The 16,026-nt window shown below is 43.9% G+C and overlaps 1 protein-coding gene across 1 annotated transcript in view; it reads right to left on the bottom strand.

Annotated features, from left to right (window-relative positions):
• Nucleotides 1-16,026, bottom strand: part of lrmp (lymphoid-restricted membrane protein) — a 156,995-nt gene that overhangs the window by 106,142 nt on the left and 34,827 nt on the right. Inside the window, exon 15 of the mRNA XM_078554635.1 lies at nt 10,663-10,764. Within this exon, the coding sequence (XP_078410761.1) occupies nt 10,663-10,764 (102 nt within the window). The remainder of the gene's footprint in view (nt 1-10,662; nt 10,765-16,026) is intronic.

Here is a 16,026-nt window from a genome sequence, read left to right as displayed (position 1 = left end):
TTTGGTGAGTTTTACTGGGTGCCTCAGATGTAGGCCCCATAGGCCTATTGGTCAATATGCCTCTGCTCCTTAGCCCAAAGCTTGGGGCACATCAGAAACAAAAATAGAAGAACAAAAAATGGAGGTTAGAAAAAGATTAGAGATAGATAATTAGTTTCACTTGTACCCAGGACTTCAAACCAGTAACTAAGAGGGGAAAGAGTTAAGGGGAAATGTTTAAAATTACACAATTGCTGCTGCAATAAAATGCAATACATTTAGCAAAGCAATTAAAAACTGCAAATAAATGCATTCCATTTCCATCTGATGCTAGTATTAAGAGTTCATGTTAGTTACTTGCCTCTCAAACAAACATCAACGTTCTTATTGGATTGCTAACAAAAACAGTAAAACAACAGTAAATGTGGCAAAGGACAACAGCTTCCAATGAAGGCTATTCTACTGACTTGGTATAAAAATAGGAATTCATTTGGTGTGTGCAGGTGAGGGATAGGGTTGCCAACCCTCCAGGATTGACCTGGAATCTCCAGGAATTGAAGATCAATCTCCAGGACACTGCTGTGTGCAACCCTGGAGAAAAATCATCAGGGCATAAAAAAGATTGTTGTTTCTTTGACCATTTCTCTTTACCAGGTATAAAAGTATTGAAAATTGGAAAAGGCTGTTTGGCTGACAGTTAAGCATCATCCAATTGGGTAATGAATCCTTTTGCTTTCCAATTGGCATAGAAAGGCAATATGTCACAAGGATGGATGTGTTGGCCGACTAATGGTTGGAGCGTGGGGGCATGTGATGAAACCTCCAGGAATACATTTGATCATAGTTGGCAACCCCAGTGAAGGACAATGTGAAGATAAGCTAAATAGTGTCACCCCCAAGCCTCCACTCATCTCCCTCACCATGGTAACAGTCCAAAAAACCGAGCTTACTATCTGAGAAATGGGTTTTAAGCAAAGGGAGATAAAAATATTGTTTCGTTAGAATGTGGTTTGCAGGAAAAATGCTCAGTGAAGCTAATTCACTCGTTAAAAAAGGGGAAGGAATTAAATGGTTAAATAAAGATAAATGTAGCTACAGCTTAAAAACTTTGCATAAAACTGTCGTCATGTTTGCATGTGTTTGCTCAGTCATGCATTGACAAGGAATTAAATGAGAAGTTTCAAGTTGAACAGTTAAATTGAATTCAGATTTCTCAGCCTTCTCTTCACAGAATCAGCTAGCACAGAAGGAGGCCATTCAGCCTCTTGTGCATGCACACAGATTGACCTAACTAGTTAGTTCCACATCCCCTGCTCTTTCCCCATAGCCCTGTTCTAATCAAAAACCCAGAAAATACTAAAAGAGAGTGTAATGTTCTAAATACTGCTCTTGTAGCTTTGGCTTCCTCCTCCTCCTCTTGGGGGTCTGTCTTTCTACAGGAAGATGGTTCAAGATGTCAAAAGATCAATTTTAGGTCAAATCAGGAATCAAGACGATGGGGTAGAATTCCCTCATCAGCAATAAGGATTGCTGGATAAAGATGAGAGGGATTGAGGAATTGGGGATGGTTACATGCACCAACAAGGATTGAAAATGTTGGAGGGGTGGGGATGGCAGGGTGGTGGAGAGAAGAACATTCATTTTTGACAAGCAAAAAGGGAAGACCAAGATTTCACTGCTCAGGCTGGTGCTCTCAACAGCGAAGACAAGACTGATACTGGAAGAGGCCATACAGGAAAGAGCCTCATAACTAGGAAAGAATGCAGCCCAAAATTAATAGGGATTAAAATGCTTCATGTGAATAATGGACCCATAATTAAGTTTCACACTGATAGTCATGTTGGAAATATTCTGACCTTGGAGTTTGAAGATTATAGTTCAAGACCCACTCTAGGGACTTGAGCACAACATCGAGGTTGACACTTCGGGTGGCACCTTAGATCAAGGCTCCCAAAAGCACTATTGGGGGGACGCAAAAGATCCCATCCTATTGGAAGAGTAGGGAAGTTCTACCCCCTGTCCTGGGCCAACACCTTTCAGTCAGTATTAAAAATAGATGATCTGCTTGTTATGTCAACATCATTAGTGGGATCCTGCTGTAAACAAATAATCATTTTTCTCTGTTAACAACAGTGACTACACTTCAAACACTACATTGGCTGTGAAGCACATTGATACATCCAGGCATTGTGAAAGGGGCTATATAAATGCAATTTTTTCCAAAGTATCAGCTCCACTCAAGGGCTGATTTACAGCTCATCCACATTGCACAGTTAGCATCTGCATGAAGCAGTTTGGCACCCAATCTACACTTGTGAAGTGGAACTCAGGGGAATGAGATCTGAAGTGAAGCATGGTGAAAGGTCCTCCCTCCGAGGTCCCCCTGGCTTCAGGTCGAGCATTGGACCCAAATCCAGTGGAACTGAATTCATACCAACACTAAAGCTATGCAGGTAGATATTTGTTCTGATCACCTGGGCTGCAATTTGATGGAGCTGATTTTCATAAGAGGTCAAATGGAATGAAAATCAGGCGGGTTCAAAATCTGCCCCATTGTGTGACTGCACCTTTAATAACGTACAGGGAACAGAACCAGGTAGAGTGCTCCGAGAAGCCAGAGAAACAAAAAAGGGTTTTAAAAAAGTTTAGAAAAGAACGTTTAGCTTAAAATTAAAATGAAAGTTAACAATAAAATAAGGAAGAAGTCAGGGAGAAATCAGGACAGGTAAAGGAGAAGTTTGTGGAGTGTTCTGTTAGACTATTTTCATAACAAAACAATCTCAGGGATAAGACTTAAATTCACATTTGTTGGAAAGTCTATGAAAGAACTGAGTTCATTTCCAAAGGCATCCCTTCAAAAACTTCCCAAAACCAAAAATTTGGTAAATAAAGCCGAACCCTGCATAGATGGGTTGGTTTTACCCTGCGAGCTGGTGAATACCCCCGATCAGGCTCGAATGGGGGTCAGGAGCCCACATTGTGTGGAGAAACAGTCACCTGCGATCCCCCTGAACTGGCTAATTAATGGCCAGACAGCAGGCTCACCATCCAACTAAGGACAGTGGGCAGGCTCCCAAACTGGAGGTCGCTAGTTTGAATGCAGTGGTAGGATGCCCTTATAGGCAAGTGAAGAAAGGACACCCCAAAAGTGGCACCCTCTCTCCAACACTTTCCACCTTAAAATTTAAAAATGGCCTCGACAGCCTCGGTCAATGTTATCACTTCAGTTCTAACTGGGTCTCTAAGTTCTGACCAAGGTGTCTGCAATCGCATTTGACTTCCCTACGATGTGGGTGATTTTTAAATGGTACAGTTGGAGAAGCAAACTCCAGCAGAATAGCCTGCCATTCTGCGTTTTACACGAAGAACAGAACAACATAATGTAGGCAATTCAGCCCCTCGAGCCTGCCCCACCATTCATTACAATCATGGCTGGTCTCATTTCAGCCTCAACTCCAATTTCCCGCCCTCCCCCCATAACCTTCCAATCCATTACTAATTAAAAAATCTGTCTATCACCTTAAATTTATTCAGCGTCCCGGCATCCACGGCACTCTGAGGTAGTGAATTCCACAGGTTCATGACCCTTTGAGAAAAGTAATTCCTTAAAGGCTGTGGTCAATATAGACTTGTGGTCTCTCTATCAATTTCAGGCATATATCTCAAAGTGTTTGAGAGACTGTAATAAACTGAGGGTTTCCTTCTCCCCTGTGGAGTACCATTTCTAATGCTTGTTTAGTTTTTTGGAGAAGTACCCAATTGGTGTCTCTATCCGATTCGTCTTCCTGGTAGAGAACAGCCCCTATCCCAATGTCACTCGCATCGATGGCTACTTTAAATGCTTGGATAAAGTTCGGAGCTGCAAGCACAGGCTCGCCTATTAAAATGGTTTTCAGCTTTTTGAAAGCTGTCTGGCATTTCTCAGTCCATACTACCTTTGCTTTTTCCTGTAGTAGATCTGTCAGCGGGGTGGCGACTGTGCTAAAGTTTGGCACGAATTTGTGGTAGAACCCACATCCTCAAGAACCTCATGATTTCATGTTTCATTTTAGGAATGGGGAACTGTGCTGCACCTTAGTGGTTCTGGGCAGTACTTGTCCTTTACCCACTACGTGTCCTAGATAGGTCACTAGAGCCTTAGCGAACTCGCTTTTTGTGAGATTGACCACTAGGTCAGCTGCCTGTACTTTCTGGAAGAGGGCTTCCAGTTGCTCTAAGTGAGTTTCTCAGGTGTCGCTGTACACTAGGAGGTCAACTAGGTACACTATGCAATTGGATAAGCCGCCACTACCTGGTTCATCAGCCTTTGAAAGGCAGCTGGGGAATTTTGGAGTCGAAATGGCATCACTCGACTGGTATAACCCATCCACAGTTACGATGGTGGAAATTTCCTTCACATGGGCAGCCAAGGGAACCTGCCAGTATCCCATGAGCAAATCTATCTTTGTAATATAGGCTGCTTTATCAACCCTATCTATGCAGTCTTCCAGGTGGGATACCAGGCAGGAGTTGGCTCTGGTCACTGCATTAACTTTTGGTAGTCAATGCAGAATCTTGTGGGGCTGTCTGGCTTGGGCACAAGCACAACTGGGGAGCTCCAGCTAGGACTGCTAGGCTCTATTAGTTGGTGCTCCAGCGTGTAGTTAATCTCCTACCGAACCTAGGCCAACTTTTCTGTGCCTGGATGATAAGGATGTTGCCTTATGAGAGAGGCCTCTCCCACATCCACACCATGTAGAGTTGGTGTGAGCAGCCTGGCTTGTCTCTGCATTAGCCTTCAAATGCAGTGCGCAGCCTCGTCAAATCTGCTGGCTGTTCTGCACTTAGGTGGGTGAATAAGGAGGCTAAGTCTGCTAGTATCACTGTTGGTTAGCTGGATTCTAGGGAGGCTCAACGTGGGCCTCACTCATGTCTCCCTCCAATACATCCCCAATGTCACCCTCATTCTCTAGGTTGGTGACAAGGGACAGACTGTTACCTGCTTGGCCCCTTCTCAGCTGTGATGTTGCTTTATCATGTTGACATGACACAGCCTTTGCTTTTCTCCTTGGGGTCCCAATTAGATAGTTTACTTCCCCGAGCTTCTTTGCTACTCTGTATGGGCCATGGAACCAGGCTTTTAAAGATTCACCTCATATTGGTGAGAGCACTAACACGCAGTCTCCTAGCTGAAAGGTTCATCCTTGTCTTTGCATGTTTGTCTTCCTGTTTCCTCATAGCTGTCTGGGAGATTTTTAAGTGTTCTTGGGCCTCATCACAGGCTCTCATGAGCTGCTCCTGGAACACTGTTATGTAGTCGAACATGGAGACTTCCTCCTTCTGTTCGAAAAACCTCTCCTTGATTAGTTTCAGAGGCCCTCACACTTGGTGCCTGTAAACTAATTCAAACAGAATAAAACCGGTGGACTCATTGGGTGAATCCCTGGTAGCGAAGGGAAGAAAACTTAATCTTCTATCCCAATGATGGGGGTACTCATGGCAGTATGTCCTGGTCATTGTTTTTGGGGCCTGGTGGTACCGTTCTAGCGCCCCCTGCGACTGCGGGTGATAGGCTGAAAGCTTCAACTGGGTCATGCCCAGGTTACCCATGACTTCCTGGAATTTTCTGGACATGAAATGTGAGCCCTGATCTGACTGATCTCAATGGGCAGCCCATAACTAGTAAAGAATTGAGTTAATTCCACCCCCCTCACCACTGTTTTGGCAGATATGATTCTTAGGGGAACAGCCTCCAGGAAGTGGGTAGCCACATCCATGATGGTGAGGATATACTGGTAGCTCCCTTTTGATTTGGAAAGGGGCCCCTCATAGTCCACTAACACCTTGCTGAACAATTCCCCAAAAGCTAGCACAGGAATCATAGGTGCAGGTTTTATTGCAAGCTGGGGTTTTCCCACAACATGGCAGGTGTGGCTGATTCTACAAAACCTTACTACATCCCTGTGGAGGTGTGGCCAGTAAAATGCTGGCTGATGCAGGCTTGGGCAGCCAACATGCCCAGCCATCGGAATTTTGTGAGCTAGCCATAATATTTCCCTACGGTTCCTTGGCAGCATCACTACCTGGTGGGTCACTGTCCAGTCCTCATTTACAGGTCTGTGAGGGGGTCTCCATTTCCTCATTAGCACTTTATTTTTAATGTAGTAGCATTCAGGAACTGTTTCTACCTCCGCTTCAGTATGGGCTGTCTGAGCTAATGTTCGTAAAGTGGGCCAGCTTGCTGGGCCGCTACCAAGGAAGATCTATTTATTACCTCCTTAGGGTCTTCTAGACTCCCGAAAAAGGTTTCAGATAACCAGACCGTTGGGTCTCCTGTCTGCAGTGCCACTTCAGCCTCCACTGACGGAGCTTGGCTGGCCATAGACCATGTTACCACACAGTAAGGGAAAATGCCAGGCACTTTCTCCTGCTGCTATTCTATCTCCCTGACCATAGTTGGCTTCCCTGCAACCACTGGGGATGCTGTGACCTTTGATCTCAGCAGGTCATTGCCGAGGAGGTCGACCCTGTCCACAGGCAAATTGGGTGTGACTCCCACGGTCACTGGTCCTGACACAAGGTCACACTTCAGAAACACCTGATATAATCCCCTTTACCAACACCTTGGCACTTACTGCACACTCTGGTGGGAAGATCAGTTTTTCCTTTTTCCGGCAGTAGATTTTCACTGGCCCCTGTATCCCTCAGTATCACTATAGGCTTACTCACCTCACCCTGGGGAAATGTGGCCACCTTTCCTTCGGGTACCAAATCCTTGTAACTCTCAGGGATTTGTTGAACCTCACCTGCACTCTCAGGAGTGCATTTACAGAGACTCGCAGCCGCAGTCAGAGCCATTGCCTGGTCTGCTACGCTCAGACTCCCATTCTCTGCACATGGTGTATATGTCCCGATAAGTCCCATTGGTTTTTCCTGTAACCTCCAGCAATTGGCCCAGAGACCCTAACTTTCAGCAGTTAAAACACACAGGCTTCTTGGCCTCACTTTTCATCTCACCTTTCTACCTGAGGAGGGCCCCCAGCATTTCCTTCTCTCCCATGGGTGCTCAGTTTCCTAGGAGAGGGTCTCTTCTGGGACAAGGGTTTGTGGATCAGCTCAATCATCAGCCAGTGCGGCTGCCTGCCTGGCCCCTGTTACCCTCTGTTCCTCTAGGTGTGTTCTTACTGGAAACGGTATGGAGTTTTTAAACTTAAGGAGAGTTAATTAATGGAGGTTTTCATAAGTGGCTTATGTTTTAAATGCCCGCACCCAATGGTCAAAAACAAGTTCACAGAATTTTAACGGCACAGAAGGAGGCCATTCAGCCCATCATGTCTGCACCAGCTCTCCAAATGAGCATTATGACCTAGTGCGATGGCCCTGCCTTTTCCCCGTACCCCTGCACATTGTTACTATTCAAACAATCATCTAATTCCCTCTTGAATGCCTCAGTTGAACCTGCCTCCACCACACCTCCAGGCAGTGCATTCCAGACGCGAACAACTCACTGCGTGAAAAAGTTTTTTCTCACATTACATTTGCTTCTTTTGCAAATCACTTTAAATCTGTGCCCCCTCATTCTTAATCCTTTTATGAGCAGGAACAGCTTCTCCTTATTTACTCTGTCCAGCCCGCTCATGACTTTGAATATCTCTATCAAATCTTCTCAGGTGCCTTCTCTCCAAGGGGAACAGTCCCAACCTCACTAATCTAGCTTCATAACTGAAGTTTCTCACCCCTGGAACCATTCTTGTAAACCTCTTCTGCACTCTCTCCAATCTGTTCACATCCTTCCTATAATCTGTCACCCAGACTGTACACAATACTCCAGCTGAAGTCTAATGAGTGTCTTATATAAATTCAGCATAACCTCCTTGCCCTTGTATTCTATGCCCCTATTAATAAAGCCCAGGATACTATATGCTACTGCTCTCTCCACCTGTCCTGCCACCTTCAATGATCTATGCACATATACACACAGGTCTTTCTGCTCCCGCATCCCCTTCAAAATTTCACCCCTTATTTTATATTGTCTGTCCATGTTCTTCCTACCAAAATGCATCACCTGCCCACTCCATCATCTTGTCTATGTCCTCTTGAAGTTCTACACTCTTTTGCAGATTTTAAAATTGGTTTCAAAGGAACAATTTACTTTCTTCACTCTAATTCTTTTGTTTTATCTGTGGGAGCTATCCTGGATGAGCCCCAAATTTGTTAAGGTCCCGGATAAAGTATCCCAAATTGTTAACTTCCCAAACGGGACCCTAATTTCGTTATGCTCCCGGGTGAGGAGAAATGAACCGGCTCCCCTTCTTTATTCAACCCCCTCAGTTGGTCGCAACTAAGTTAATTTAAAAGGGATCCTTTCCCCCGTGGATACCTTTACTAAAAACCCAGAGAAAAAAAGAAACTCAACACAGATCAGAAATGAGAAGTTGAGTCCAAAACTAAAAGTTAAGATCGATATACGAATCAGACTTTGGCTTGTCCGTGAGGAGTAGATGGTGAAATGTTGTGGCTGTTAAGTTGGGTGATACTGGTACAGCTGACTTTGTCAGTTGAGCAGTTGGTTTGGTGACACTAGGTTCTGCAGGTTAGCTGAAGGAGCTGTCCTATTTCCTTTTTGACTGTGGCTTTGCTGACTTGCCTCCAGCCAGAAAGAGTGAGTGAGATAGAGATAGAGAGAGAGATAGAGACTTTTACCTGCAAGCTGCAGCAATGTCTAATTAATGTTCTTTTGCTGTGACCTGCACAGTACACACTAGCACACCCATATTAGGTTTGCAGCTGGATTTTTAACCCCTTATCTTGCGTATTCCTGGAAGGGAAAAACAAACATGTCTTTCGCCCAGAATCTGCTTTCTTTCATCCAGATCATGTTTACATTCTGAGACATAACTTAATAGGAGATGGTTTCTGCTGAGATGTGGTAATCAGTCTCCATTAATCTCCTGTGGTTGTTGAGACAAATTTCAGTCTTTTGCATTGCACTTCTTCCTTTCAAGTGTCTCTGTCTGAAGTAGGCCTCAACACCTTTTTAGATGCAATGTTCCATGTTGGCACTCTGGACCAGTAAGTCAAGTATAATCCACATAGGAATTTTCCAGAAAGCAGTCACTTTACATTCTCAGCTAGCTTTTGCTTGTATGTCCTTTTTTTAAAAAAAATCTTCTCAAAAAGTTCAGTATGCCTGTAAGTAATTCTGTGCTGTGATCTGCTGTCATGATACAACATTCATTCAGATCATGATTTGCATCTAAACCATATTTTCCTCCCTTTGTTCCATATCCCAGGATATCTTTACCTAACAAAAATCTCAGTTTTGAAATTTTAAATTGACCCCCAGCATCCACAGCCTTTTTGGAAGAGTTACACTTTGTGAAATTGTACTTCCTAGTTTCACTCTTCATTGGCTTAGTTCTAATTTTAAATTTCTGCCTCTTTATTCTGAATTCCTCCAACACAGGAAGTAGTTTCTCTGTATCTACCCTATCAAATTCTTTTATTGTTTCGAAGACCTCGATCACAGATCACCCCACAATCTTCTAAACACAAGGGAGTATAAACCACGCTTAAGAGGGGGTTTCCTAGCACACGTCTGCCTGCCTACACTATACACCCACTGAGTGTTATAATCCGGCTTCTAACTCAATGTGAGTGGGAGGAAACACTTCTGCAATCAGGTTATATTTATAGTCACCATAGAAATATCAACTAACCACAGGCTTCAAATGATGGACACTGACAACGTAAAGTTTACCCAAATACACTTATAAACGAGACACCTGTGCTGAGTCTCACGGACAACAATACCAAACATGAGAAATGACAAATTTTGGCCTGAGCAAAAACACCAGTACAGAGAATTCCTTTCTCATTTTTTACCCAATAACTGGGATCTGGGAATCCACTTGCAAACTGTTCAAATGAGCTTCACTTCACGTTTTGCCCTAACAAGTGGAGGCAGTCAGATCTGATCTGGTGTTGGTGGTGCTTTCACTGCATGCACCCGACCATAATGATTAAAATACATCCAGTGTAATATTGGAAATGCTTCATGGCAGATCAATATATGGACAAAACTGTACTAAATATTGAAATCTTAAGTTATTAACCATCCCTTCTCCCATCCCCAAGTCTCCGTCCTCCTAATGTTGGCTCCTGCCCTGTGTAATTAATTCAGGGTGCCAAACTTGGAATGTTTGCTGGGCAAGTCCTCTCTTTCTACAATTTAGTGTAAATGTTACCTGCCCTCCCTTAAGGACGATCAGCATTTGTGCTGCAAAATCAAAAACTGCAGCATCCCCAAAACTCTGCGCTAAATACCAAGAGGGTTAAACCTATAATTAACTATTGGAGGTCAGAGCCAAACCTACATTTCACACGTCAAACATAATCGGGACTCAATACAGAAATAATTCTCAACACCATGTACGCATGCAAATGTTGGAACATTAAAAACAGGGACTGACACCAACATCTCAAATGAATCATAACTCAAATTCAAACGCGATTGTGACGCAACTGACTGAGCCACATCTTTTGTACTATACAGCAATCTTTTCTGTATGATCAGATCCAGAGCTGGTTAAATGCAATTTGTTTTGAAATTAAAACAAACCACAAGTACGTAATACTCCATACCACTTCAAAGACTGAAAACCTCAATTGCAAGAGGAGACCCGAAAAGACTTTGAGACTTACCTCTAGCTCAACTTCATTCAGATCTTTGCAGTTTATTTTCAGTTCACCTATTTTTTTCAACCACGTCACCAGTGCCTCAATCTCTTCAGAGAGCTCCTTGGTCTGAAAATTATTGACATTTGTATATTTAGGAGTCAGTTCCTGAAAGGGAAGTATTTCACTAACCCTTTGGAATTCAGCAATCTTTATGTCCCAAATGGGAGAAACAGCTGGCATTACATTGTGATGAAATAAATATGAATGTAAGATCAGAGATCATTCCTGGAAATAGGTTTAGGCAGCAGAAGCCATTCACATGAACCTGTAAATTGTTGAGCTGCTTCCTTGTTCTAATTCATCTTGTTATTTTAGACAGAGTACCGACACCTGTGATTATTACATTGCAGAATCAGGTCTTTTATGAGACAAGGCAATTCCATACATGTGCTCAGGTGCTTCATAACTCACAGTTCCAGTACGAGTACAGCACACAGCATCAATAAGAACTTTAAAAAATATTTTTCTTTCACAGTATGTGGGCACCGCTGGCTACCCCAGCATTTATTGCTCATTCTTAATTGCCCTCGAGGTCATAGTGAGCTGCCTTCTTGAACTGCTGCAGTCCATCTGGTGTAGGAACGCGCATGGTGCTGTTAGGGAGTGTGTTCCAGGATTTTGGCCCAGTGAGGAACGGCAGTATAATTCCAAAGCAGGATAGTGAGAGACTTGGAGAGGAAATTTATATTGCTTATACTCTATTATACTCTTATACTAATTCTATCTTTTCATGCATACCATCACTAAATCATAGTACATAAACAATACATGAAAGTGACATCTGAACAACATGCACTTAACTCTTCTTAATCTCTTCTAATCATTGTTACCATTGTTATATTGCCCTCTTCAGCTCTTATTTTTTTTAATTCATTCACGGGATGTGGGCTTCGCTGGCTGGGCCAGCATTTATTGCCCATCCCTAGTTGCCCTTGAGAAGGTGGTGGTGAGCTGCCTTCTTGAACCGCTGCAGTCCACGTGGTGTAGTTACACCCACAGTGCTGTTAGGGAGGGAGTTCCAGGGTTTTGACCCAGCAACAGTGAAAGAACCGCGATATATTTCCAAGTCAGGATGGTGAGTTACTTACAGGGGAACTTCCAGGTAATGGTGTTCCCATCTATCTGCTGCTCTTGTTCTTCTAGGTGGTAGTGGTCGTGGGTTTAGAAGTGGCAGGTGGCGGTAGGGGGGGAAAAGGCATGTGGTGATACCTCTAGGAATACATTTAATCACAGTTGGCAACCCTATATTGGTGACCAAATCTTCTGCTGCCTGGGCCCCAAGCACTGGAATTTCCTCCCTCCAGACCATGAGGCATAGCCCCCCTGTCTCAGATATCATGGCCTGAGAAAGAGAAGTGAGAATGGGCAGAGACTACCAGAGCTTTGTGCAACTAACACCTGCTTTCAGAACAAACAATGCCTCAAGGTATCCTGGACACATCCAAGATCAGGGCATTGGCATTAGTTGGTCTGACTATCACCAGAAGACTCTCTGAACAACATTCTCAACACTCGCAGCTACCACAGTGCTGACTGTGATACAGATCGCTCCCTGGTGTACACTCAGGTGAGAATGCTTGAAGTTTTTTCATTTGAAACAGAAATGCGATCCCTCATATCAATGTCAGCCATACTGCTTACCCAGATAAAAACCAACAGTTCCTTGATTCAATTGAACAGGTGCTGCCCAGCATTCCCATGCACAGAGTGCAGAAGCAAAATGCAACAAACTTCTGGACACCATCTACAATACCACACCCTCAACATATGGGAAGCAAGAGCAGATAAATGCTGACTGGTTCAAAGCTAACATCCCTGTGATGGGACCTGTCATTGAAGCCAAGGGATGGGCTCTCTAATTACAAGAGAGATCAGAGCAAAAAAACTCCAAATGTACAAAGAGCTGTTCAAAGTAAAGTCCAACAGGCTGCTTGGCAGTGTGCCAACAATGACTGGTTACAACTCTGCCTGAATATCCAGGTGTCCTTTGACATAGTGAATATCAGTGACCTGTATGAAGGGGTCAAAAAGGCATCAGGTCCATTAGCAAAGAAAACTATTCCTTTGAAAACAAAAGCTGGAGGTCATCGCCGACTGCAATAAACAGTTGGAGAGATTGGTGGAACACTACCCTACTCTGTACTCTGGGGAAAACACTCTTGCCAAGGAAGCTCGAGACACTATAGAAAGCCTGCCTGCTGCGGCAGAGCTGGATATCGAACCGACAGTGGAGGAGCTTAGCAAAGCCACTAATTTGCTTGGCATAGATCATGGGTGATAATGGCATACAGCCTGAACTCATCGAACATGAGAAACTGGCACTCCTGCAGCATCTGCACTAACTTCTGCCTCTGCTACAGGGAGGGGGTAGTGCCCCCGGGGATGAGTGATGAAAAGCTTGTGAGCCTGTACAATTAAACAAGGGAGACCCTTGTTGCAATAACTATCATGGCATCTCCCTGCTGAGCATCGTGGGAAAGGTATTTGTCAGCGCTGCCCTCGTCAGACTGTAGATCCTGGCGGAACACATCTATCCTGAATCCCAGTGTGGTTTCAGAACTGGAAGATCTGTAATTGACATGATCTCCTCAATCTGGCAGCTACAAGATAAATGTCGTGAACAAGGGACAGATATTGCTGACATCAACCTCCCAAGGCATTTGACCACATGAGCAGAGGCCATCTATTTAAACCACAGGAGAAAACTGGCTGCCCACTGCAGCTGCTCAATGTGATCTCCTCTTTCCATGAGGATATGCTGGGTAAGGGCAGCTCTCATGGGGCAACATCAGAAACCATAGAGATCTGCAGTGGGGTCAAACAGGGTTGTGTTCTGGCACCGACACTCTTTTAGCGCATTCTTCTCTTTACTGCTGTCATATGCCTTCAGGTCACCGACAGAGAGCGTCTACTTTCATACTGGAACTGACAGAAAGATGTTCAACCTTGCTCGAGTTGGATGAAGGGGCATCAAGTCCTCCTCAGAGATTTGCCCTACGCTGACAATGCTGCACTGATATTCCATACTGAGGATATTCCACCTTCAGCAGCAAATGGACAGACTCTCTCACACATGTAAAGAGTTTTGTTTGACCATCAGCTTCAGGAAGATAAATGTCATGGTTCAGGATGTTGTCATATCGCCAGCTATCAGCATTGACAATGTGACACTGGAGGTGGTTGATAGCTTCACATATCTAGGCTCCACAATCACCAGCAATCTGTCACTTGATGCTGAAATCAACACACATATCACAAAAGCTGCAGCTGTTATATCCAAGCTGAGTGAGAGAGTGTGGAGCAACAGCAACCTGACTGAGAACAACAAACTGTGAGTTTACCAAGCCTGTGTCCTCAGCGCACTCCTCTACAGTGGTGAGACCTGGACAACATACGCCAGGCAGGAAAAAGGGGGAACAGTTTCCACCTTCACTGCCTCAGATGTATCCTCAGCATCTCTTGGCAGGACAAGGTCACCAACTCAGAGGTCTTGGAGCATGTTAATTCCATCAGCACATTGCTAAGGTAGCAGCATCTGCGCTGGATTGGCCACTTTCATCGGATGAAACACAGGAGCACAGGACTCAGGAGTATGCCATCTGGATGGCTGATGGCCGTAAACCCAAAGACCTGTACGCTGAATTTGCTACTGTGTCATAACCTCTTAGTTGCCCATGCCTCCATTATAAGGGAGATATGAAGATGGCCGACACTGACTGACAAATGGGAGACAGTCACTGACGGCCGTGACCTCTGGAGGCCAACTGTTTGGAAGGGCATTGGAAGAGGCGAGGAGAAATGAAAAGGTCAGCTGGCTGAGAAGAGGGCCCAGAGAAAACAGAGACCAGTGAATCGTGCACCTTCTCAGCCCACTGTCTCCCTCAGCAGCAAATGTGGCAGAGACTGCCATGCCAGAGTGGGGATCCTGAGGCACACCAGGCGATGCCTAACATAGTTGACCATCATGGGTGCAACCATCATCTTACAAGATGGAAGGCTTTCAGAGACAAGGTAAATATGGATGTGGAAAACCACTCACTCAGAGCCAGCAATCTCAGCCAATCACTTGACAATTGTTTAAATAATTCCAGGACTTCCAAATTCAATTCCAGGAGTTAATCTTTCTTCATTGGAAGGATTTCCCGATATCACATGTGCCCTGATCTTGATAGGCTGAGTCCCTTTGTCCTATTAAAGTTTGAACAGCAACGTCATTTGACTAATCAAATTGCCCTAGATTCTGATTTTGAATGTCATTCGATAAAATAAACCCAAACTGTTTGACTGGATGAAAGTTTTGCAATTTGTGAAAAATATTTTACATCAACAATTTAAAAGCTCTTTCAAGAAGTCATTGCATAAATGCACAGGATGTTACATTGTGACATACAGAAGGAAGCTGCCGGTTTGATTTCTGCTCTAAGTAGGGTAAGCTGGCCTTATCAGATCAACCGTGAGAGTGACATGTTCACTATAATGTTTAGCGAGGGAATCCAAAGTGGGTTTCCTGCTCCCAACTGCTACTGAATGACCACTACTGTAAAGGTAGTGGTCGTTCAGTAGAAGTCTGTTCAGGGCAAACATAAACAAGGCTGGGGCCTTGTTTTTTTTAAAATTTAGAAAAGAGAAGACTGAAAGGTGACCAAAATCTTTAACAAGAAGAAAAGGTTTAATAGGATAGAAACAGAAAATGTTTCCATTCAGGAGAAATTTTTTTTAATTGAATTTGGAACTCACTATGGGAAAGGTTGAGCTTGGAGAGGGGTGGGGGAGGAAAGAACACTTTGTTTCTGCACTTGCTTATGAGTTGTCAAATCTCTAACTTTTTCCGGTTCTGATGAAAGGTCATTGACCTGAAATGTTAACACACTTTCTCTGGTCACAGATGTTGCCTGACCTGCTGAGTGCTTCCAGAATTTTCTATTTTTATTTCCGATTCCCAGCAACTGCAGCATTTAAGTTTAGTGTTGCTACCGGTCTCTCTTGTCAGGCCATTTCAGCTATAGAACTACACCCCAGATAGTGTCACCGCCTTCAAGGTAGGAGGGGTAAGGTGAGATAACAGAAGTTTAATTGTGTACAAAGAATAATTCATGATTAATGGGAAGATGTCACAGTAGTTTTCTGACTTCAGTGGTTCAGGTTTGACAACTTATCAATTTGTGATCACATTTATTGGCTTCATTATTTAATTTCATTCTGGATCATCCTATCAGCACATACCACATTGGAAGGGACTGAGTAACTTGTGCTTGGAAATTACAACAGCTCTTCAATTTCCCATTCAAATGCTTTCAAAAAAGGTCTCATGGATTATACTTATCAATA

The sequence above is a fragment of the Cetorhinus maximus genome, chromosome 12 (genome assembly GCF_964194155.1).
Source record: "Cetorhinus maximus chromosome 12, sCetMax3.hap1.1, whole genome shotgun sequence".
Classification (NCBI taxonomy): Eukaryota; Metazoa; Chordata; class Chondrichthyes; order Lamniformes; family Cetorhinidae; genus Cetorhinus; species Cetorhinus maximus.
The sequence above is the reverse complement of the archived record's forward strand: the minus strand, read 5'-3'. Positions and strand labels throughout refer to the sequence as shown.